Raw genomic sequence first — 25,558 nt, forward strand, 5'->3', positions numbered from 1 at the left:
TTAAAGCTGGTAGACTGTTTAAGACTGCTGGGGTGAAGGATCAGAATAACATCAGTCTTATACCATCTGTATATGCAGTGCAAACTTTTATTGTGTTTTGTGGGTTTTTTCTTACCACAGGCATGAATGCCATACCATGTTGTGTTTTTAGAGACATTTCATTCTATGATGTGGTCAAATCTCTGAAATACAGAGCATTTTAATGCTGGTAAAAAAGGGAAGATGAGAAAAAAAGTGGGTATCTGTCAGTTGTAACATATCAGAGATAGAATTTCAATATATGAAGTTATATTATGTTCTTTAAAACATAAATCCAAGTGGAATTGGTTTATTTTGTATACTACCACATCATGTTAATCACAGGGTGGCTCTTTACAAGTGTTAAAGGGTAACATATTTTATCAAATTTAAGATGTTGTTGATTGTAAGACACACTTTTTTTTTTAAGTCTAAAGTTAAAAACATTGCATTTTATTCTGACTTGCCATTGATTGTAAGATACATTCTGATTTCAGAGCATTACAATGTTTTAAAAATGTAGACCTGTCAACCTGAGAAAATCATTTAACAAAAAAAAAGTGGACCTTAGAAACTAATTAAATATAATGGCAGGCCTCTTCTACTGGCCATCCAGTAAAAGGCACTGAATATTTAGTCCTGTGTAATTATTGGACTAAAAACCATTTGGTTCAGTGGTCTGCAGGTTTAAGTTTCTGAGTAATGATAAATTGTCTTCTGGGTAGTCTTTAGGAAAATGAAGTATTTTGTTTTTATCCTATGTGCAATTCCGATAGTATATTTGACTTTTTTTCCCCAATCTAGTAAAAACTTCTGTTTTAATCCCTTAAGTCCTCATTTTTTCAGTTTTTATGAAGAATAGTTTGTGAGCATCTTCATTTATGCAGGCCAATGTAATTTGACCCAGTCTCCATTGAAGGCAAGAGATCTTAAGAATGAAGGAGATAAAAATGATTCAAGTTTTTTTGAACTTCCTTATGTGCTAGATAGTATGGATAATATGAAAGATGATGACACGTATATTATTCCGTAGTAAATAGGCATTATCTTAAGTAGTCATTGTTTTTAAGTAACCTGCCAGGTCACATAGCTAAGCCCAGTTTTTCACTGATTGACTTAATTCTATTTTTCCTCAATAGATTTTTTTTTGAGACAGAGTCTTGCTCTGTCACCAGTCTGGAGTGCAGTGTCACAATCTCGGCTCACTGCAACCTCTGCCTTCTAGGTTCAAGCGATTCTTCCGCCTCAGTCTCCCAAGTAGCTGGGACCACAGGCACGTGCCACCACGCCCGGCTAATTTCTTTGTATTTTTAGTAGAGACAGGGTTTCACTGTGTTGGCCAGGATGGTCTCGATCTCGTGATCCACCCGCCTCAGCGTCCCAAAGTGCTGGGATTACAGGTGTGAGCCACCACGCCTGGCCAAGATTTTTTTTTTGAGACAGAGTCTCACTCCGTCACCCAGGCAAGAGTGCAGTGTTGCAATCTTGGCTCACTGCAGCCTCCGCCTCCCAGGTTCAAGTGATTTTCCTGCCTCAGCCTCCTGAGTAGCTGTGACTATAGGCGCATGCCACCACCTTGCACCCTGGCTGTTGTTTTGTATTTTTAGTAGAGACAATGGTTCACCATGTTGGCCAGGATGATCTCGATCTCCTGACCTTGTGATCCACCTGCTTCAGCCTCCCAAAGTGCTGGGATTACAGGGGTGAGCCACCAGGCCTGTCCTCCTCATAAGATCTTTTACAGGTTATATTTATATATTCATTTGTTTACTTATTAAATGTGTCTCTCCCTGTGAGCTTCATGGGGACTCAGACCATGTCTTTGTTTACAACTTCATATACCTGGTGCCTAACACAGTTCTTGGCACATAGTGTATGCTTAGTAGGTATTTGTTGGAGGAATGACTAACTCCAAAGTGTTCTCTTTTCTGCCATGTTCTGTTTCCTTTGACTTATTCAGAGAATGATGATAGGATTTTGTTTAGTCCACGTGGTTATCCTTTTATATTATGATACTGTAATTCAGGTTTAGTTTATGGTTTTCCTTTTCCCTTGTTTTTGCCATGCTTCTGTCAGTACTCATCTTGTATATGGTGACAGAAGGCAACACTTGTCCCTTTTGGATTTTATTTTTGTTTTGTAAAAACCTAAAATGCAGAATTCCTTTGTTATGCTTTGTTAATTGTGTTGACATAAGGTTGTCGGTTTTGTTCTCAAGATTTCCTTGATAGCTGCCGTGCCAGTACTCTGTTGGCTGAGCTCGATGATGATGAGGACTTACCTGAGCCAGATGAGGAAGATGATGAGAATGAAGATGACAATCAGGAGGACCAAGAATACGAGGAGGTTATGGTAGAGAGTGTACCCCATTCTCTTCACAAAGATAGGATGTTAATAATTGAAATGAAGAAAGGAAAAGCTGAGTCATAATCATACTTTGAAGCAAGGAAATGTGGCACCTGTATTAAAAAAATGTGGTTAATTAAGAAAAGCAGTTTTAGGCCGGTGGCTCACGCCTATAATCCCAGCACTTTGGGAGGCCAAGGCAGGTGGATCACGAGGTCAAGAGATCGAGACCATCCTGGTCAACATGGTGAAACCCTGTCTCTACTAAAAATACAAAAGTTAGCTGGGCATGGTGGCATGTGCCTGTAGTCCCAGCTACTCAGGAGGCTGAGGCAGGAGAATTGCTTGAACCCAGGAGGCGGAGGTTGCAGTGAGCTGAGATCGTGCTATTGCACTCCAGCCTGAGTAACAAGAGTGAAACTCCATCTCAAAGGAAAAAAAAAGAAAAGCAGTTTTAATCTGAGCATTTATGATTCTCCATTTAAAGAATATAAGTTGCTTACATTTGAAAAATGTTAGAATGTCACATGTTGATGTTTTAACAGGCTTAACAGGGTATGAAATTAGGCTGGGAATAGTGGCTCCTGCCTGTGAGTCCCACACTTTGACACTTGTAGTCCTGGCTACTTGGGAGGCTGAGGTAGAAAACCACTTGGGTCTAGTAGTTCCAGGCTGCAGTGAGCTATAATTGCATCACTGCACTCCAGCCTGAGCCACAGAAGAGACCCTGTCACACACACACACACACACACACACACCCTCACCCCCCCAGCCTGAGCCACAGAATGAGACCCTGTCTCTCTCTCTCTCTCTCTGACACACACACACACACACACGCACACTATAATTGCGTCACTGCACTCCAGCCTGAGCCACAGGCTCTCTCATGCACCACCATGCCACACACCAGCTGCTCAAGAGGCTAAAGTGGAAAGATCATTTGGACCCAGGAGTTTGTTTTTAGTACCCTTCGTTTTGCAAGCAGGGTCCATCTGTTTTCTCATTAGTTGTCACATGAAGGAATGAAATAGAGGCATAAAAAAAATAATTTGCCCTTATCAAAAAGAAGTTGTCCATCTGTTTTCTCATTAATTGTCACATGAAGGAATGAAGTAGAGGCATTAAAAAATAATAATAATTTGCCCTTATCATCAGAGTTAAGCAGAAGAGTGGGGACTCAAGCCTAGGCAATGTGATCCAGAACTCTCAATATTTAATCACTAGGACTGTCTTCTAATTGAAAGTTGTGCCTAAAAAATACCCTTTATTGTAACTAACTGTATACTTAAATTTTCTCTTTATAAAATGCTATTAGATTTCAAAAAGATAAGTTGAGTTTTAATGGGGTAAAGAAATTTAAAAAATGCTTTTAGTTGCTAAGAAAACACAACACTTTAGCATATTTCTTATGAAAGAGGTTAGTATAAAATGCATGATGAATTTAAAACATTGAACACATAACTTTTCTGAAGATGGCTAATGAAAAAGTTTTCGGTGACACTTTTGTTAATAGAGATTAATATTTTCAGGTCATGGCTGAATGGGGGCATATGGGTCAGATAATTAGACATATATCTCTTGGCATTGTTTTATTTTAGATTCTGAGACGCCCATCTTTGCAACGTCGAGCTGGCTCCCGCTCTGATGTAACGCATCATGCTGTTACCTCGCAGCTACCACAGGTACCTGCTGGAGCAGGGAGCCGACCTATTGGGGAGCAGGTAATATCTTCATGTTTATCTTCCCTACCATATATATTTTTTCTCCTTTCACAGTAAAACACCAACCAAAATACCTACAAAAATGTGCATTGTGGAAGGGGTGAGAGGAGGGAGCTACCAAACAGTTACAAAAAGAAACTTCCCCTACTGGTTGGGTTCCATATTCAATATAGAATCCATGATTGCTGTGACATAATGCATGCAGGAGTTTAATGCTTGAAACCCCTTTATCTTGGCCTTTGGGTAACAGTAAAAATATATTAAAATGATTAATATATAGTCTCTAAGATTTGTAGTTTTAGTAGTAGTAGCAGATGTGGTAGTAGATGCAAAAATAACAGTAGTTTATTAGTAGCTAACACTTATTGATCGCTAAGTGCTAGAGTTGTTTTTTTTGTTTGAGACAGGATTTTGCTTCATTGCCCAGACTGGTCTCGAACTCTTGGGCTCAAGTGATCTGCCCACGTTGGCCTCTCAAAGTGCTTAGGATTATAGGCATGAGCCACTGTGCCTGGCTGGCATAGTTCTTAATACTTAATGTATATTAACTAATTCTTTCCAACAACCTTTTAAGGGTTATTATTGGCCCTAATTTTCTGATGAAGTAATTGCTAAAGGTCACACATATAATAGTAGTTTTGGGTTGGGTGCAGTAGCTCAAGCCTGTAATCTCAGCACTTTGGGAGGCCGAGGTGGGTGGATCATCTGCTCAGGAGTTCAAGACCAGCCTGGCCAATATGATGAAACTCTGTCTCTACTAAAAATGCAGAACTTAACTGGGTGTGGTGGCAGGTGCCTGTAATCTCAGCTTCTAGGGAGCCTGAGGCAGGAGAATCGCTTGAACCTAGGAGGCAGAGGTTGCAGTGAGCCAGGATCGTGCCACTGCACTCCAGCCTGGACAGCGGAGTAAGACCTTGTCTCCAAAAAAAAAAAAAAAATAGTAGGTTTGGTTCCAGGATGCAAACTCAAACATTCTGGAACCAGAGCTGTCAAACGTCAATTTGTTTTAGTTAAGTGTTTTAACCAAGGGGCTATGCATGTGCATGTGTGTGCTTACATGCTATCTGCCTCATAGTAACTTAAAAGCAACTCCCCAGCATTTTATTTGATATGTAAGTAATTCAGTATGAAGTGTAATTTACATTTTAAAAACCAACTTACTTTAAAATATTTATAGGTTCATAGGAGGTTGCAAAAATACTCCAGAGAGGTCTTATGTGCCTTTTACCTAATTTTTCCCATTGACTAGTTTCATCTTACCTAATTTTAGTACAGTAACAAAGCTAGGAGATTGACAGTGTTTGTGAATGGTTGTTATTTGATGACGTGTAAATTTGTATAACCATCCCCGATGTAACTTTGGGTAAACTGAAATGATTAAGAAATGTATGTATCTGTACATGTTTAGGTTAGCTCATTTTGGATTTAAAAAATATGGCTAAGGAAATGCAGTAGTTCTGAAGAACTAATACATTGTTTTGCAACAGTGAAATTTTGCATCTTATGTTTGACTGTGTGTGGAATTTTATTTTGATAGGAAGAAGAGGAGTACGAAACTAAAGGAGGACGCCGGAGAACATGGGATGATGATTATGTGCTAAAGAGACAATTTTCTGCATTGGTTCCTGCCTTTGATCCTAGGCCTGGTCGTACTAATGTTCAGCAGACAACTGATCTAGAAATACCACCCCCAGGTATAGGATGTTTTGGTTTTGTGAATTAATTTGAATAGATATTATCATCAGATAGTTATATATACTTTGAAAAGTAAGGTGCTGCTTGTGTATGCATGTTATAAAAAATTTTTTTTAGGCTTCTCTATGCAGGTTATAAAAATATGTTTTTAGTCACAGGTTATAAAAATATGTTTTTAGTCAGCCACAAATTATTTAAAAAGTACAAGTATTTTTAAAGGAGCAAATTACAAATTATTTCAAATTTTAAAAACCAACATGTATTTGTGCAATTTTTAAAGCAAAGTCCCATTTAAAGGTGGGAAATTTTTATTGTATTTTCTACTGGATCAAAATTCCTAAGGATTTATTGCTCTCAACTTTGAAAGCCTGTCCAGTGGTTACAGTTACACCTTCTAGAGTCAGTTGGCCCAGGTGACAACCTTATATCTTACAACTCTGTTATAGAATGTGGTAGGCATACTAATTGCACCCCAAAAACATTCAGGTTCTAACCTGTGGAACTTATGAATATATTATCACAGCAGGCAAAAGAGACTTAATTAGGGCTCTTGAGAAGGGGAGATTATTCTGGATCATCCAGGCGGACACAGTGGACAAGAGAGAGGAGTCAGAGAAGGACATGTAACTAAGGAAACAGGAGTCAGAGTGATGACGACAGTGACCCAAGGAATGTGGGCAGCCCCTTGATGCTAGAAAAGGCAAGGAAACAGATTCTCCTTTAGAGCCTCTAGAAAGAATGAAGCCCTGCAGATCTATTTTAGGCATTTGACCTCTAGAACTGTGAGATAGTAAATTTATGGTGGGTTTTTTGTTGTTTGTTTTTTGGTTTTTTTGAGATGGAGTCTTGTTCTGTTGCCCAGGCTGGAGTGCAATGGCACAATCCCAGCTCAGTGCAACCTCCAACCCCTGGGTTCAAGGGATTCCCCTGCCTCAGCCTCCTGAGTATCTGGGATTAGAGGCACACACCAACATGGCCAGCTAATTTTTTGTTTTTGTTTGAGATGGAGTCTCGCTCTGTTGCCCAGGCTGGAGTGCAGTGGCATAGTCTCAGCTCACTGCAACCTCCCGGGTTCAAGGGAGTCTCCTGCCTCAGCCTCCTGAGTAGCTGGGATTATAGGCACTCGCCACCACACCTGCCTAATTTTTGTATTTTTAGTAGAGACATGGTTTCACCATGTTGGCCAGGCTGGTCTCAAACTTCTGACCTCAAGTCACCCGCCCCACCTCAGCCTCCCAAAGTGCTGAGATTATAGGCATGAGCTATTGCACCTGACCAATTTGTGTTCTTTTAAACCACCCAATTTGTGGTAATATTTTATAGCAGCAGTAGGAAACTGATACATTGGGCAAGTCACCAAAACTATCTAAGCTTGAATTTCTTCATCTGTTACATGAGGGAATAAAGGTCCCTGTTTGACAAGGTAGTTAAAAAGCTTAAATTAGGCCGGGCGCTGTGGCTTACACCTGTAATCCCAGCACTTTGGGAGGCCGAGGTGGGCAGATCACGAGGTCAAGAGATCGAGACCATCCTGGCCAACATGGTGAAACCCCGTCTCTACTAAAAATACAAAAAAATTAGCTGGGTGTGGTGGTGAGCGCCTGTAGTCCCAGCTACTCGGGAGGCTGAGGCAGGAGAATTGCTTGAATCTGGGAGGCGGAGGTTGCAGTGAGCCAAAGTCGCGCCACTGCACTCCAGTCTGGCGCCTGGTGACGGAGTGAGACTCTGTCTCAAAAAAAAAAAAAAAAAAAAAAATGCTTAAATTAAGTAAGGTATGTAAAGTACTTAGCATGCTGCCTGATATGTGCCTCAATAAATGTCAGCTATTATAATCAGTATATTATCCTTAACAAAGATTGAATTTGTCAATTAATTTAGTGTGTGGAGGATATTTTTTAGCTGATAGAAAGATACCTGTATTAAATATTAAAGTAAGTATACTCTGTAGTATAAATGTTCTTTGGTAAGGATAGATAGACTGTATCAAGATGTTTGTTCTAAGGTCCCTTCAAAAAGGAAAACCTTGTTTCTTTAGAGCTCAGAGAAAAAAAAATAAATTACAAAAAAGGAAACCACATTCTAGAGAGTATAAATAGGCACAAACTTTTTGTAGAGCTCTTTGCCAGTGTATTTTGTATCTTCTGATAAAGTGTTTTTGCCACTGGTAATTTTAAATATTAGCTCTGTACCCAGTTTTGTACACATAGATGACTACAGAAGTATTTATATTTTCAAAAAATTGGAAATGACCTTAATTATGTCCAGTAACAGGAATATGTCTTGTTAGGTAGAGTGAGATATTGTGCAGTGAAAGAAATAATATTTAGAAGACTATCATGATAATGAAGAAAACATTCTCTCCAAGTATCTCTCAACTTCTATTTGAAATTTTAAAAAGTAAAAAATAAAAAATAAGATAATGAAGAAAACATTCATGAGCTAATAAAAAAGGAGAGCATTTGCCACCAAATACATTATAAAACTATATTTGTGTGTGTATATATGTTTACCTTGTGATCTAGTTATTCAGTGTGATAAAATGTTGACACATCCAGTTATTCATGATCCAGTTATTCAGTGTGATAAAAGGTTGGCCTAGAGTATATTGTTTTTTCTGAGTATGGATAATTTTAGTTTTCTCATTTACAAAAAAAAAATTTTTTGAGATGGAGTCTCGCTCTGTCACCCAGGCTGGAGTGCAGGGGTGGTGATCTTGGCTCACTGCAACCTCCACTCCCAGGTTTAAGTGATTCTCTGGCCTTAGCCTCCTGAGTAGCTGGGACTACAGGTGGGCACCACCGTATTCAGCTAATTTTTGCATTTTTAGTAGAGACGGGTTTCACTATGTTGCCCAGGCTGGTCTACCCCAGACCTCAAGTGATCTACCCACCTCAGCCTCCCAGAGTGTTGGGATTACAGGTGTGAGCCACTGCTCCTGGCATCATTTATAAAATTAAAATGTTTTCTAAGTATTGATACAGTTAGTATTATTTTCAAATAAAAATGAGCTCTATATTATACACATCTCTTCTGTTCTAGCACTCTTTCAGTAACATAGGTGTAATTATTCTCATTAAAAAAGAAACAAAACAGGCTGGGTGCAGTGGCTCTTGCCTGTAATCCCAGTACTTTAGGAGGCTGAAGTGGATGGATTACTTGAGGTCAGGAGTTTGACAGCAGCCTGGCCAACATAGTGAAACCCCACTGTCTCTACTAAAAATACAAAAATTAGCCGGGTGTGGTATTGAGCACCTATAATTCCAGCTAACTCAGGAGGCTGACACAGGACAATTGCTTGAACCCGGGAGGTGGAGGTTGCAGTGAGCTGAGATTGCACCACTGCACTCCAGCCTGGGCCACAGAGCAAGACTCCATCTCAAAAAAAGAAACAGAAAACAAAAATGTTGAAGTCTAGAGAGTCTTAAGTAGCTGACATCCTTTAGCTGATGTGTGGCCGAGGAGTTTGAATTTCATGTAGCGTTGTTGCCTAGTGTAGTATCCTTTCCAGACTGCTTGTTTTAGTATAATTGTTTTTCACACATCTTCCAAATTTTTAGGGACACCTCATTCAGAGCTCTTGGAAGAAGTCGAATGTACTCCGTCACCTCGATTAGCCCTCACTTTGAAAGTAACAGGTCTTGGAACGACTCGTGAAGTTGAATTACCACTCACTAATTTCAGATCAACCATCTTTTACTATGTACAAAAATTGCTTCAGTTGTCCTGTAATGGCAATGTGAAATCAGATAAACTTAGGCGTATTTGGGAGCCTACATACACGTAAGAAATTTTAACTTAATATTTTGGTAGATAATGTCATAGTGTATGAACCAAGAAATATGGTGTTTATTTTGGATTATTGGAACAGAAAAGATTTGTTTTTTATTCTCTTGGCTTGCAGGAACAGATAATAGTGTTTGGGACTCTTGGTGTAGAACAATTAAGTTTTAGAACTAGAAGGACATTTATAGTCTACACTAGCTTCTTATGTAATTGTTGAAAAGAGCGTTATTTGAATTCTTTGACTAAGATCATGTGTGAGCACTAAATATCTTATTTCTGTTCTTTATTTTGGGGGTGTGTGGGTTAACACCTGCCTTTGTTCATTCAACAAATAATTATCAATTACTTAGGGTAAATTTATTTAACTGTTTTGTGCCTCACATTCCTAATCTATAAAATGAGAGTGTTTGTAAGGAATTAATGAATTAATAACGTGTAAAGTGTTTTCTTTTTTTCTGAGACAAGGTCTCTCTCTGTTGCCCAAGCTGGAGTGCAGTGGTGTGATCATGGCTCACTGCAGCCTCAAACTCCACAGACTCAGGTGATTTTCCCACCTCAGTCCCCTGAGTAGCTGGGACTACACGTGTGTGCCACCAGGCCCAGCTAATTTTTGTATTTTTTGTAGAGATGGAATTTTCATCACGTTGCCTTATGCTGGTGTTGAACTTCTGAGCTCAAGTGATCTGCCCGCCTCAGCCTCCCAAATGCTCGTATTATAGGTGTTGAGCCTCTGCTTGACCTGCAAAGTGTTTTCAGTACTCCCTAGAATGTATTAAGTGTTCAATAAATGTTATGTTTAAAGTAACTATTATTTAATAATATAAATAATTATAATCATGATGTTCTCTTAACATCACTGATAATCTTATACAATGGCCAATAAAAGTAATGTAGGTCCTTTTGAGATAGAACAGAAAATCATAATGGTATTTTCCCTCCCTTCATTTTTTTCCCCCCAACTTCCCAAGAGCTAGGAAAACCTCCCTTTAATTTTTATTGCAGTTTAAACATTGATCTCAACTGCCTTATTTGAACATAAGCACTCCTGATCATTGTTATTTCTATCCTTCTTTCCATCTAGACATAGAGAACCTGTTTCTTATCCCATTGTATTTTTACAACAGTTAAAGCCATGTGCTACATAACAACCTTTCAGTCAGTGATGGACCATGTATGACAGGGGTCTCATAAAATTAAAAAATATATTTTTACTGTACCTTTTCTATGTTTAGATACACAGATACCATTGTGTTACAGTTGCCTATAGTATTCAGTACAGTGATGCACCATTAAGGTTTGTGGCCTAGGAGCAATAGGCTATAACACATAGCCTAGGTAGATAGTAGGCTATACCATTTTGTTTTGTGTAAGTGTACTCTGATGTTCCACAAAACCAAATCACCTAATGCTGCATAACAGTTGATACAGTCATATCTTTAAAACTTCTAGATTTGATACATGCTTTTTTGGTAATAATACTAAATTTATAAATCATAACTCAAGAATATGGTTTCTGCTACTTTTCCTTATGTTTAACAAATATTTTTTCTTAAAAATCTTCCTTGAGGCTGGGTATCATGACTCACACCTGTAATCCCAGCACTTTGGGAAGCCAAGGCAGGAGCATTGATTGGAACCAGGAGTTTGAAACCAGCATGGACAACATAGCAATACCTTGTCTTTACAACAAATATAGTCAAAAAGAATTCTCTTTGAGTTTGATGTTCAGTGTAGGCATATGTCTAGTGAATGACTTTTTTTTTTTGAGACGGAGTCTCACTTTGTCACCCAGGCTGGAGTGCAGTGGTGCTGCAACCTCTGCCTCCCGGGTTCAAGTGATTCTCTTGCCTCAGCTTCCCGAGTAGCTGGGACTACAGGCACGTACCACCACGCCCCGCTAACTGTTTTGTATATTTAGCAGAGATGGGGTTTCACCGTCATAGCCAGGATGGACATTTATTTTTATTTTTTTAAAGAATTGAAGCCTTATTGGAAATAATCACAAATCATTTATGAATTAACTTGAATAATATCTTCATGTTTAGAATCATGTACAGAGAAATGAAGGATTCTGATAAAGAAAAGGAAAATGGAAAAATGGTAAGTTATTTTTAGAAAATTGGTCTTACTCTTGGCTATTTAGTAAAAAGAAGAAGAAAAATAGTAAAACTAGCACAGTATTGCAATTGAACATTGAAGGGAATAATGACTAACATGGAATTCTTTAGATTAGAGTAAGTGCATGATCTTAAAGCTACCTCATGTAATGCATGTGAAATACCATAGATTTTATAATTGGGAAAGGCCAACATTTGGTTTTTCCTGTTGTAGGGTTGCTGGTCTATAGAGCATGTGGAGCAGTACCTTGGCACTGATGAATTACCAAAGAATGACTTGATAACCTACCTGCAGAAGAATGCAGACGCTGCTTTCCTGCGCCACTGGAAATTAACTGGCACTAATAAAAGTATTAGGAAAAACAGAAATTGTTCTCAGCTCATAGCTGCATATAAGGTATATATTGGCATCAAAACACTATTTTGATTGCAAATGGCTTTGTGCTTTGTTTTGCAGCTTTGGAAGCTTCTTAAGTAAAGAACAGCAGTTCATTGAGACATAATTTTTTAAATGATGTTGAATTAACAATGTTAATGCACAAATTCCAAAATTTCAAATATGGCTTGTAGCCATACTACAAAATGTGAATACACATTTTGACCATGGCTTAGAATGGTTATATTTGGGAATTTTAATGATTTAGAATGCCTTGATTTACGTCTTGTGTCATGTTCTTATTTAAAAAGAAGGCACTTTTAAAAATTCTAACCTTTTCATGGTAATACTGATAGAATGATACACTGCTTTTCTTGAAAATGTAATTAATGGCCAGTTTTTCTGATTGTTTCTATAGGATTTTTGTGAGCATGGAACAAAGTCGGGGTTAAACCAGGGGGCCATTTCTACTCTTCAAAGTAGTGATATTCTTAATTTAACAAAAGAACAACCTCAGGCCAAAGCAGGCAATGGACAGAACTCTTGTGGAGTAGAAGATGTCCTTCAGCTTCTGCGTATTCTGTATATAGTTGCAAGTGACCCTTATTCAAGAATATCCCAGGAAGGTCTGTAAGAAGCCTTGTTTCATTTCTATAGCAGTTTTAAAGCAAGTCAGTTTATATGTTTATTAATTTTATTAATTAATTTTATAGATGGTGATGAACAGCCTCAGTTTACTTTTCCACCAGATGAATTCACTAGCAAAAAAATTACAACAAAAATATTACAGCAGATTGAGGTAATAAAATCAGATAGCTGAACTCTTCATTCTGTTACTGTTGGACTTTTCCTAATATTCCCTTTACTTTCTTTTCTACCTCTCATCATCTTTCCCTTCCCTCTGATTGGGAATTTGAGCTATATGGTCCTTTGCATGTATTTCCTAATTACAGGTTTAGAATTGACTTTTTTTTTTTTTTGGTCATTTTAAATAATTGCCTTATAGGGCCAGGTGCAGTGGCTCACGCCTGTAATTCCAACACTTTGGGGGCCAAGGCGGGTGGATCACTAGAGGTTAGGAGTGGGAGACCAGCCTGGCCAATATGGCGAAACCCTGTCTCTACTAAAAATACAAAAATTAGCTGTTGTATGGTGGCACATGCCTGTAATCCCAGCTGCTTGAGTGGCTAGGGCCAGAGAATTGCTTGAACCCTGGAGGTGGAGGCTGCGGTGAGCTGAGATTGCACCACTGCACACCAGCCTGGGCAACAGAGTGAGACTCTGTCTCAAAATTAATTAATTAATTGCCTTATAGCACTAAGACATTTTTATTTGTTAATTCACAGGAACCATTGGCATTGGCAAGTGGGGCTCTACCAGACTGGTGTGAACAATTAACCAGCAAATGTCCTTTTCTAATACCATTTGAAACTAGACAGCTTTATTTCACATGTACAGCATTTGGTGCCTCAAGGTGAGAAGGCGATCATGTTTTTAGAATAAGTATATTTTTATGTTATGTAAGTTCAAAATGTACAAATATACTGTCAGGACTGATAGAGGGAATATGTTATCTTGTATTCTTACAAAGAATAGTCAGAATTCCCTTTGGCCTGAACCATCCATCTTCTAGTAATTCACCAAAATGATGAACCCAAAGGGAAAGAGGAGAGGCACCCGACAGATGTTCTCTAGGCCTTTTAGAAAACACAGAGTTGTTCCTTTGGCCACGTATATGCGAATCTAAAAGAAAGGTGATACTGTAGACAATAAGGGAATGGGTACTGTTTAAAAGGAATGCCCCACAAGTGTTAACCATGGCAAAACTGGAGAGTCTACAGTGTCACCCAGCATGCTGTATTGTTGTAAACAAGCAAGTTAAGGGCAAGATTCCTACCAAGAGAATTAATGTGCATATCGAGCACATTAAGCATTCTAGGAGCTGAAATAGTTTCCTGAAACGCATGAAGGAAAATGATCAGAAAAAGAAAGACGCCAAAGAGAAAGGTACCTGCATTTAACTGAAGCGCCAGCCTGCTCCACCCAGAGACGCGCACTGTGCGAAAACCAAGGGAAAGGAACCTGAGCTGACGGAACCTCTCCTTTGTGAAATCATGCATAATAGGTGTTTTAAAAAAAATAGAAGGCCTCTGGACTGTAAAAATGTTTTCCTTTATTGAGTAGAAGTGTAGTGTCCTCTCCCCAAAGAAATGTTTAAGGCAAATTTTAATTGTGTTCCTAATCATAATTCATTCTTTACTATTCAAATTTAATGTATTTCTTGCTGAAAGATGTGAGGTGGCTTATTGTGCAACAGATTACTCAATTGGTTAGAAAATGGCCAGGTATTATTTATGAAATACTTGTACTGGTTTGAAGATAGTCCCTCTAAATCATTATGGGAAAACAAGCATTTAAAAAGTTTCTGTTTCCAGGCTGGGCATGGTGGCTCACGTTACAATCCCAGCACTTTGGGAGGCCAAGGCAGCCAAATCACTTTGAGGCCAGGAGTTCAAGACCAACCTGGCCAACATGGTGAAACCCCATCTCTACAAAAAATACAAAAATTAGCTGGGTGTGGTGGTGCATTCTTATAATTCTAGCTTCTTAGGAGGCTGAGGCATAAGAATTGCTTGAACCCGGGAGGTGGAGGTTGCAGTGAGCTGAGATTGCACCACTGCATTCCAGCCTGGGCAACAGAGCAAGACTCATTGTAGGTGCTCAATAAATACTTTGTTGAATGATTGTTTACCTTAAGAACTCTCCCAAAATAGTTGTTCAAAAAAGTTACAATTTAAATGGTGTGTTTTCTTCCTTGATAGTTACATTTTTGTACCACTTAATGCCATTTATATATATAGTGTTTATATATATAGAATTATAGGCCTGTTGTGATAAGTGACATTGATTATAATTTCCGTTTTATAAATGAGGAAATTGATTCCTAATGTACTTAGCTGATTTGCCTAAGTTTATGAAAAAATAGTACCACACGAGAGTAGAACCTTCAGCTTCTTATTCCTAATTATAGTAATCTTTCTCCCACCCTAAATGGATTGTCATTAAAAAAAGATAATGTGGCTGGGTATAGTGGCTCATTCCTGTAATCCCAGCACTTTGGGAGGCCAAGGTGAGTGGATCTCTTGAGGCCAGGAGTTTGAGACCAGCCTAGGCAACATGGCAGAACCCCAGCTCTACGAAAAATAGAAAAATCAGCCAGGTGTGGTAGCACATGCCTGTAATCCCAGCTACTGGGGAGGCTGAGGCAGGAGAATCACTTGAACCCAGGATGGGGAGGTTGCAGTGAGCCGAGATCATGCCACTGTACTCCAGCCTGGGTGACAGAGCAAAACTCCATTTAAAAAAAAAAAGAAAAGAAATGTTTTAAAATTATAATTACTGGTTTTGATGGTGCTTCCAGTTTGAAAGATAGCTTAATCATTTAAAAATTTCTCTAATAGGAAACATTTGTCCTTTTTTGAATGATGTTGGGGCTTGGACAACAGATTTTTATTTTTATTGAACTGCTAAAATAAAGAGGGGAAATACAGACCCAGTACTTTATCAGTTTGCTTAAGGCAGATTATAATAAAAGGTGTTTCATGTATTTTTATTTGTGAAAGGAAGCAATTTGTATAATAAAAAAAGATCACTGTTTTAAAAATCACCTGATAAAATACTATTTTTTAATTTCTTAAATCTTTGAATTCTGTTGCTGGTTTAGTAGTACATTCAGCTGTTAATATATGCTACGGTTACATAGATATTTTTCTATTTCAGAGCAATAGTGTGGTTACAAAACCGACGTGAAGCCACTGTGGAACGAACGAGAACCACAAGCAGTGTAAGGCGAGATGATCCTGGAGAGTTTCGAGTTGGTCGTCTCAAGCACGAAAGAGTAAAAGTTCCACGTGGCCAATCGCTGATGGAATGGGCTGAGAATGTCATGCAAATACATGCAGATCGGAAATCAGTTCTTGAGGTAATCTCATATAAAATTAGATTTAGGAAACAGGAATGACACTTAGGGAACCAGCCAGTATGTATCTTCACTGAATAAAAACTGGTAGGTAAACATGAAGAGGGGTTTTCCTGTTCTCTAGGCAGAAGCCTTCTCCTCTGGCAGAGCATCTTTTTCATAAGAGGATGTCAGTCCACCTCCTCATGGGTTAGGTCTTGCACCATTAATGAGCAACAAAGATCTCCATTCTTGAGGTGGCAAAGTGCTTGTTCTGCTTGAGGGCCTCCACCCATTTCATAACAAAGTTGGGCTAAAATAATAGACTCACAAGGAACTCTTTTTGATACCCTGTTTTACCCTTATATTAAACTGTGCTATTCGATATTTTGGGAGCACCTGGTTTTGTAATATTGTTTCACTTAAATTGTGCTTGGTATTCTATCACTGGTCTGTGTTGAGAGATGTTACAGCAAATGGCAGTATGAAATTTAATATATTTACTTTGGAAATGTTATTGTGTACATTGTTGTTTATATTCCATATACATGATATTCCTTACATGAGGAAGAGTGGAAATAACTCTCCTGTCACAGGTGTGAAACCAGTTGGTTTAACTTTTGAATCATAAACTGATTATAAGAAATATGATACATCTCTAGAAGATGTCCAAGGCTTTACAGCTTTCACTTTATATGCAGACTTTCATTGTATTCCTCCCACCCTTATTTTTTTAAATAGAGACAAAGTCTCGCTATGTTGCCCAGGCTGGTCTCAAACTCCTGGGCTCAAGTGATCCACCTGCTTCTGCCTCCCGAAGTGCTAGGAATACAGACGTGAGCCTCCCTACCCAGCTGCTTACATTGTTCTAATTTAGTCTTTTTTTTTTTTTTTAAACCATACACTGTATGGTTTTGATGATACTTTATGCAATCACTTTAAAGGTTTTTGTCCTACTCTTCCCATTCCAAAAATGATTTAACGTATCTTTAACTCATAATAAGTAGAAGAGGCTGGGTGCAGTGGCTCATGCCTGTAATCCCAGCACTTTGGGAGGCTGAGGTGGATGGATCACCTGAGGTCGGGAGTTTGAGACCAGCCTGACCAACACAGTAAAACCCTGTGGCGTATACCTGTAATCCCAGCTACTTGGGAGGCTGAGGCAGTAGAATCGTTGAACCCAGCAGGCAGAGATTGCAGTGAGCCAAGATCATGCCACTGCACTCCATCCTGGGCAACAAGAGTGAAACTGTCTCAAAAACAGAGGGTGAAGAGTTTAGCCTTTGGTGTCACACAGAGACACACAAAAATCTGTATACCATCATTTCTTCAAGCAAATTATTTAATCTCCTTATCTGAGATTTGGTTTCCTTTGGTGTAAAAAGGTGATAATTATTTTGCAGGGTTGTTGTGAGAAATGAATGTATGAATGATGCCCAGCATAGTGCTTAAGCATGTAATAGTGTAGAAGTGGTCTCTTGTCTTTAGAAAAATTAAAATAACACTCCTGTGCTGTTTATAATATACTACACTGCTATTTTGAAATAAGGTATATTACTGGAGCATATATGATAAATTTTGGCAAGAATTAGATTATTTTAAAAACACCCCAAACTTTTAAGTTTTTTAACCTACAATTTATTTGTTCATATTTTAGGTTGAGTTTTTAGGAGAAGAAGGAACTGGCTTGGGACCCACATTAGAGTTTTATGCTTTGGTGGCAGCAGAATTCCAGAGAACTGACTTGGGAGCTTGGCTTTGTGATGATAATTTTCCAGATGATGAATCTCGTCATGTAAGAATATTTCTCATTTTGTGATTTGAGTTGTGACTCTGCTTTTTGAAAAGTGTCAAAAATAGATTATGTGTTCAGAACATAAGCCAAGTTTCTGACTCTACTTTTATTATTGAATAAACTTGATACAATTAAAGTATTTCTAAAGGGATAAAATTTAATCATCAAAAACTAATAAAATTATTTACTTTTAGATAGCCAAATTTATGAAGATGTTTAATGTTTATGTATTTTTTTCTTAGATAAATGATAGGCTTAGTTTCTATTACCTTTTGTTTAATTTTATTTGCATTTCCCCCTCTAAAAAAATTAGGTTGATCTTGGAGGTGGATTGAAACCTCCTGGATACTATGTGCAGAGGTCTTGTGGACTGTTTACGGCACCATTTCCACAGGATAGTGATGAACTTGAAAGAATCACGAAACTTTTTCATTTCCTTGGAATTTTCTTGGCCAAGTGCATTCAAGACAATAGACTTGTGGACTTACCTATTTCTAAACCTTTTTTTAAACTAATGTGTATGGGTGACATTAAAAGCAATATGAGTAAACTGATTTATGAGTCACGAGGTGATAGAGACTTACACTGTACTGAAAGTCAGTCTGAAGCTTCTACAGAAGAAGGTCATGATTCACTCTCAGTAGGAAGCTTTGAAGAGGATTCAAAATCAGAATTTATTCTTGATCCCCCTAAACCAAAACCCCCAGCTTGGTTTAATGGAATTTTGACTTGGGAAGACTTTGAACTAGTAAACCCACACAGAGCCAGATTTTTAAAAGAAATTAAAGACCTTGCTATCAAGAGGCGCCAAATTTTAAGCAACAAAGGTCTTTCTGAAGATGAGAAGAACACAAAATTACAGGAACTAGTGCTGAAGAATCCATCAGGTTCTGGGCCTCCACTTAGCATAGAGGATTTAGGGTAAGCACTATATGTACATTCTTCAGTCCAATGGATGAATACATTCTAAAGCTTTTGTTTCTTTGTCCTCACTGATTTGCAATATATGAGTAAAGAGTCTGTCAGAAACAGTAATATGCTGTAGGAAATATTGATGATCAGTTTGAAGCTTTGATTTAATATTATAAAGACAATACTCAGGATACTAGAATATTAGTTTATTAATCATCAAACCTTTAGAAGATTACTTGACTTAGCCAATGTGATGAATTTATATGCCTGTGTAAAATGTCCAGAGCCAACAATATTTTGACAAATTCATCTGCTGATATAGAGCCCACTTTGCAAAGCTCAAAAATTGATTGCTTTGTCAGCCTTATCACCAATGGCTGTACCAGCTGAGATGCTGCAGATCTTTTGATAAAATTCTCTTTATGTACATGTAATTATCATATCTTCAGCTTTCATTTTAGGTTAGCTGCAAGGCTTTTTTTTTTTAATGTTTGCTGATAATGTTGGTAAGCTGTGTTTAATAAATGGTTATGTATTCAAGGCTTGATTTAAAAAAAAATACATATTTTTGTACACAGCATGATTGACTTTAGTGAAGCAATAGTTTCTTCCTAAAGTCTTATAAATATGTTGCTGTCATAATTCAGTGCAAAAATTTTAGTTCATTAATTTTGTGCCATAAGCTAGAAGTAATATAGAAAGGTGGTGGTTTCTTAAAATCTTTGCAAAGCCAGACAGATTTGGTAACAGTTGGCCTAGTAGATTTTGTCCATAAAAGATTGCATTTTAAAAGACCTGAGCTTACTTGTAAGCTGGTGTACTGATTTTGTTGTAGGAAGAAAGGGGTGGGATTTATGGTTTTGACAGCCATGTTATTTTATTTAATTTTTTTCTCTTGTACCCACTGATGGCAGATGATAGTGTTATAAAAATTAAACATGATTAGTAGTAGCTGCATGTCAGTTAATTTAATCTTTTTTGTCCTCCCAGTTTAAATTTCCAGTTTTGCCCTTCCTCAAGAATATATGGTTTTACAGCCGTGGATCTCAAGCCAAGTGGTGAAGATGAGGTAAAAAGTTTGCTTTTTTTTCTTTTTTTTTTTTTTTTTGAGATGGAGTCTCCCTCTGTTGTCCAGGCTAGACTGCAGTGGTGCAGTCTTGGCTCACTACAACCTCCGGCTCCGGGGTTCAAGCATTTCCCTGCCTCAGTCTTCCAAGTAGCTGGGATTACAGGCACCTGCCAGCACGCCTGGCTAATTTTTGTATTTTTAGTAGAGACAAGGTTTCACCATCTTGGCCAGGCTGGTCTTGAACTCCTGACCTCATGATCCACCCGACTCAGCCTCCCAAAGTGTTGGGATTACAGGCATGAGCCACTGTGCCCGGCCAAAAGTTTGCTTTTAATATAGTCATAAATTCTGAAACATCCTCTTAACAAGGCCAGTTGTACTAGGCACTCCTGAAATATTCCTAGATATTAACAGTAATACTGACAAATTTTCTTTTGCAGATGATAACAATGGATAATGCAGAAGAATATGTGGATTTGATGTTTGACTTTTGTATGCATACGGGTATTCAGAAACAAATGGAAGCCTTTAGAGGTAATTTTAAAGGATTTTTAGCATAATTGTTCTCATTTTACAGTTGAAATTAAGGTTAAGAATTGCTGGTGGTCAGGTGTGGTGGCTCACACCTGTAATCTCAGCACTTTGGGAGGCTGAGGCAGGAGGATTGCTTGAGCTCAGGAGTTCGAGACCAGCCTGGGCAACATGGCAAGACCCCATCTCTACAAAACATTTTTTAAAAAATTAACCAGATGTGGTGGCATGTGCCTGTGGTCCCAGCTACCCGGGAGGCTGACGTGGGAGAATAGTCTGAGCCCAGGAGGCTGAGGCCACAGTGAACCATGTTTGGGGCACTGCACTTGAGCCTGCACAACAGAGGGAGGGAGGGAGGGAGGGAGGAAGGAAGGAGGACATAAGGCTGCATATTCTAGATTCATCTCATGAATTAAACTATGAAAGAATCATGATGGGAACAAAGCATATTACACCGTAAATTACTTTTGAAAACGAGGACACAATTTTTTGCCTGACTTGTATGACAGAAAGAGCTGGCAAACTCCAGACTGAGTAGTAATAAGAATTTGCCGACTGACCATTACGACTGAATGTTAGTTACCCCTCTGTTCACATTTGTGCTGTTAAGCAGGGATTTCTGATTTAAAAGTTTTAATTTCAAGCTATCTTAATTTATGCTTGTTTGTTCAAACATTTATGAATGTTTTCTTCACCTTCTGTCCATTTCATTGGTAATGGGTATTTTTTCATTGTTGCATAATATATGTACATGTTTATGGGGCACATGATATTTTGATACACAGAATGTGTAATGATAAAATGAATATATAGGATATCCATCACCTTGGACGTTTATCATTTCTATGTGTTGGGAACATTCAAATTATTCTCTTCTAGCTTCTTTGGAATATACAATATATTGTTGTTAACTATAGTCACCCTACTATGCTAGAAAACATTAGAACTTACTCTTTTTATTTAATTGTAAGTTTATGTCCATTAACCTACCTCTCTGCATCCACCCCCACATGCAGCATTCCCAGCCTCTGATATCATTCTTTACCTTTAGGAGATCAACTTTTTAAGCTCCCACATATGAATGAGAACATGTGATACTTGTCTTTCTGTGCTTGGCTTATTTCACTTTATAGATTTCATTCTTTTTTATGGTTGCATAGTATTCTATTGTGTATATATACCACATTTTCTTTAGACATTCATTGCTTGATAGACACTTAGATTGGTTCTGATAATGGGTATTTTGGTTTGAAATTTGGTATTTTGGAATCATAACTTGGAAATTGAGTTGTGTGTTTTTTGTGTTTCTGTTGTGTGTACGATGTAGATGGGTTTAATAAAGTTTTTCCAATGGAGAAATTAAGTTCCTTCAGCCATGAAGAAGTTCAAATGATTCTTTGTGGAAACCAGTCACCATCCTGGGCAGCAGAGGATATTATCAATTACACTGAACCTAAGCTGGGCTATACACGTGATAGGTATGTGTTACTATTTTCTAAGATCAACAAAATTGTTTATATTCCCCAAATCAAATGACAGATTCTCTGAAGAACTGTAACTCAGTGAATTACATTCATCAAGTAAGTGAGAAAGCAGTGGTGTCTCACAATTACCATAATGCATATCCATTGATAAGGCTGGGAAGATACAAAAAGACAACTGATAGCAGGCCAGGTGCAGTGGCTCACACCTGTAATCCCAGCACTTTTGGAGGCCAAGGTGGGCAGATCATTTGAGGTCAGGAGTTTGAGATCAGCCTGGCCAACATGGTAAAACCCCAGCTCTACTGAAAATACCAAAAATTAGCTGGGCGTGGTGGCACATGCTAATCCCAGCTACTCAGGAGGCTGTGGCAGAAGAATCACTTGAACTCAGGAGGCGGAGGTTGCAGTGGGTCATCGTGCCATTGCACTCCAGCCTGGGCAGCAAGAATGAAACTCCATCTTAAAAAGAAAAAACAAAACAAAAAAAGATAACTGACATCATGGCTGATGTTGATTCCTTTTCTTACTGTGTTTTAATTGCGCATTATTTAAAAAAATTTTTAAATTGTAAGCTGTTAGGCTATACTACATTAATTTTTTTTTTTTTTTTTTGACATAGAGTTTTGCTCTTGTTGCCTAGGCTGGCGTGCAATGGTGTGATCTTGGCTCACCACAACCTCTGCTTCCTGGGTTCAAGCAGTTCTCCTGCCTCAGCCTTCTGAATAGCTGGGATTACAGGCATGCGCCACCATGCCCAGCTAATTTTGTATTTTTAGTAGAGACGGGGTTTCACCGTGTTTGTCAGGCTGGTCTCGAACTCTTGACGTCAGGTAATCCGTCTGCCTCGGCCTCCCAAGGTGCTGGGATTATAGGCATGAGCCGCCATGTGTGGCCAGGGATATTTTTAAAGTAGCTTGTATTAGCCCATTTCATACTTACCCAAGAGTCTCTAGATGTGCTGTTCTGATGTGAGGATATTGTTTTTTTTAGGAGGCTTGTTGCTGGCTTACAAAGTAGTGGTAGTGATTTTCATTTAAATCTGCTGTCAACTCAATATAACTATATTTTTGTTCTTTTAGCCCTGGTTTCCTGAGGTTTGTGAGAGTTTTATGTGGCATGTCTTCTGATGAAAGGAAAGCATTCTTGCAGTTTACCACTGGTTGTTCAACTCTGCCCCCGGGTGGACTGGCTAACCTGCATCCCAGGCTCACAGTTGTACGCAAGGTACAAGCTCTCTGGCTAATGGGGAATCCAAATGGAATTTAGTTACTTTCATTTTAAAGAAAGAAGTATTTAAACTCATGGTCTTCTGTTGTATTTGCTTTCTTTCTGTAGGTTGACGCTACTGATGCAAGCTATCCATCAGTCAATACGTGTGTGCATTACCTTAAGTTGCCTGAATATTCTTCCGAGGAGATCATGAGAGAGCGCCTGCTAGCTGCTACAATGGAGAAAGGCTTTCATCTCAATTGAGCTTTGAAGTGCAATGGAAGACATCAGAGACTTTAAAAATACTAGTGAAGCCTCTTGTGTTTGTGTGCAGAGAAGTATATGATCCTCCACACTAATGACATTTGCCTTTTTTTTCACCATTAAGGCTTTAAGAACGTGGAATAAGTTTGTTAGCTGCTAATGACAAAACAAATCCTTTACCCAGCCAGCAAGTATATAACACAGAACACTGTGTTACTTTACAAGGGCTTATGTGACTGGAATAAGGTGGTCCTACTTGACTGACTGTTCCAAAGAGCAGCTTCTCAGATCTTCAGTGTTCACTAGTAAATTTCTAACAGTGTATTTGTGTAAAGTTTGTCATTTCATACTCCATACACTACAGTTGCTGTCACTGATCCCTGTTTTGCTGGCTTTTAAGCTACATGGTCAGAAATCCTGCTTCCTTAAAACTTAGAGAATTAATGAGCATCTCAAGCTTTTTCTTTTCCTTTTTAATGATGCCTGCACTATCAGAGTATTCTAGTGTTCTCTCTTTTGTTTGGCATATAATCATGCACAACCTTTTTATTTCTTTAAGGTGGGAGTATATTTTTATTTCCTAAATGCCGTATTATGAAGATCAAAGTCTTAAGTGTGTTTGTGCAGCTCAAAAATAAAGCTATATTAAGGGGGGAAAACACTGGTCTAAGTGCAAGGCACACTTAAAGCAAGTTTTACTTTTGGTTGTATTTTCTTTGTATATTACAAACATTTATTTAACTTGTTGCTGTTTGAAGTAAAAAATTTCCAAAATGTATGCTCAACAATAATCATTAAAATGTTTGCAGCGTACAAAACTGTCATGTGACTATTTCAGTGCAGTCATCGGAGTGTCAAAAGAAAACACCAGGATACTGCTATTTTCTGGTTTTGAAGGAGGGGCTGTATTTCCAAATTCCAGTTATTACCACATCTGTGGTTATAGGTGAAAGAAATGACACTAGGCCTAAGTTAACCAAACAAACAGCTTTTTTTTTTTTTTTTTTTTTTTTTAAAGACAGGGTCTTGCTGTGTTATCTAGGCTGGTCTCAAACTCTTAGGTTCAAGCAGTTCTCCCACTGCAGCTTCCTGAGTAGCTGGGATTACAGGTGTATACCACCACACCTGGCTCAAATGGTTTTTTAAGGAACCAAAAGCATGTTTGAAATTGCCCAATAATTTACCCCTTTAAAAGGCATATTCCCTTCCTTCCTGTAAGAGATACCTTCTGCTATAATTACAAGTCTCTAAGATGTCTCTCAGTAGTCAGCTTTTATTAAGACTAGCCTGGCACTACAGTTAGCAAACTACAGCCTGCTGCCTGTTTTTGAATGGCCCATGGGCTAAGCATAGCTTTAAAATTTTTAAATTGTTAGGGGAAAAAAAAAATCAAAATAATTTTATGTGAAAATTATGAAATTTAGGCTGGGCATGGTGGTTCACGCCTGTAATCCCAACACTTGCGAGGCTGAGGTGGGTGAGGTCAGAAGTTTGAGACCAGCCAGGTGTGGTGGCACATGCCTGTAATCCCAGCTACTTGGGAGGCTGAGGCAGGAGAACCACTTGAAACCAGGAGGTGGAGGCTGCAGTGAGCCAAAATCATGCCATGGCACTCCAGCGTGGGCAACAAGAACAAAACTCTGTCTCAAGAGAAAAAGAAAATCATGAAATTTAAATTTGTGTCCACAAATAAAGTTTTATTAGAACACAGCCATGCTCATTTATTTACATGGTTGTTTTTGCACTACAGTGGCAGAATTGAGTAGTTAGCAGAGACCATATGGCACACAAAGCCTAAAATATTTACTATTTGGCCCTTTACAGAAAAAGCTTGCTAAATCCTGGTCTAGCAAGTGGCTACAGCAGATAAATATTGATAACTTTACATAAAATTGGGCTGAGCACTGTGGCTCACACCTGTAATCCCAGCACTTTGGGAGGCCAAAGCGGGTGGATCACCTGAGGTCAGGAGTTTGAGACCAACATGGTGAAATGCTGTCGCTACTAAAAATACAAAAATTAGCCAGACATGGTGGCACATTCCTGTAATCCCAGCTACTTGGGAGGCTGAGGCAGGAGAATAGCTTGAACCCAGGAGACGGAGGTTGCAGTGAGCCGAGACTGCCATTGCACTCCAGCCTGGGCAACAAGAGCAAAATATTGTCTCAAAATAAAAATAGCCGGGCGCAGTGGCTCAAGCCTGTAATCCCAGCACTTTGGGAGGCCGAGGCGGGTGGATCACGAGGTCAAGAGATCGAGACCATCCTGGTCAACATGGTG

At 38.6% G+C, this 25,558-nt stretch overlaps 1 protein-coding gene across 6 annotated transcripts in view; it reads left to right on the forward strand.

Annotated features, from left to right (window-relative positions):
* Positions 1–24,100, forward strand: part of HECTD1 (HECT domain E3 ubiquitin protein ligase 1) — a 91,656-nt gene extending 67,556 nt beyond the window's left edge. For 4 of the 6 annotated variants that reach the window (XM_021674898.2, XM_064374698.1, XM_064374700.1 and 1 more), the window contains 17 exons: positions 2,237–2,370; positions 3,963–4,085; positions 5,623–5,779; positions 9,338–9,560; positions 11,609–11,663; positions 11,895–12,077; positions 12,475–12,682; positions 12,770–12,855; positions 13,403–13,530; positions 15,837–16,038; positions 17,672–17,809; positions 18,123–18,730; positions 19,712–19,790; positions 20,231–20,324; positions 21,649–21,799; positions 22,885–23,029; positions 23,141–24,100. In XM_021674898.2, coding sequence (XP_021530573.1) covers positions 2,237–2,370; positions 3,963–4,085; positions 5,623–5,779; positions 9,338–9,560; positions 11,609–11,663; positions 11,895–12,077; positions 12,475–12,682; positions 12,770–12,855; positions 13,403–13,530; positions 15,837–16,038; positions 17,672–17,809; positions 18,123–18,730; positions 19,712–19,790; positions 20,231–20,324; positions 21,649–21,799; positions 22,885–23,029; positions 23,141–23,278 — 2,852 coding nt within the window. In that variant the 3' untranslated portion in view covers positions 23,279–24,100. The remainder of the gene's footprint in view (positions 1–2,236; positions 2,371–3,962; positions 4,086–5,622; positions 5,780–9,337; positions 9,561–11,608; positions 11,664–11,894; positions 12,078–12,474; positions 12,683–12,769; positions 12,856–13,402; positions 13,531–15,836; positions 16,039–17,671; positions 17,810–18,122; positions 18,731–19,711; positions 19,791–20,230; positions 20,325–21,648; positions 21,800–22,884; positions 23,030–23,140) is intronic. The other 2 variants (XM_064374697.1, XM_064374699.1) reach the window with 2 other exon arrangements.
* The last annotated feature ends 1,458 nt before the right edge of the window (positions 24,101–25,558 follow it).

This window comes from Aotus nancymaae, unplaced genomic scaffold (genome assembly GCF_030222135.1).
Source record: "Aotus nancymaae isolate 86718 unplaced genomic scaffold, 86718_ANA_hifiasm-v0.15.2.pri h1tg000011l, whole genome shotgun sequence".
In the NCBI taxonomy this organism is placed as follows: domain Eukaryota; kingdom Metazoa; phylum Chordata; class Mammalia; order Primates; family Aotidae; genus Aotus; species Aotus nancymaae.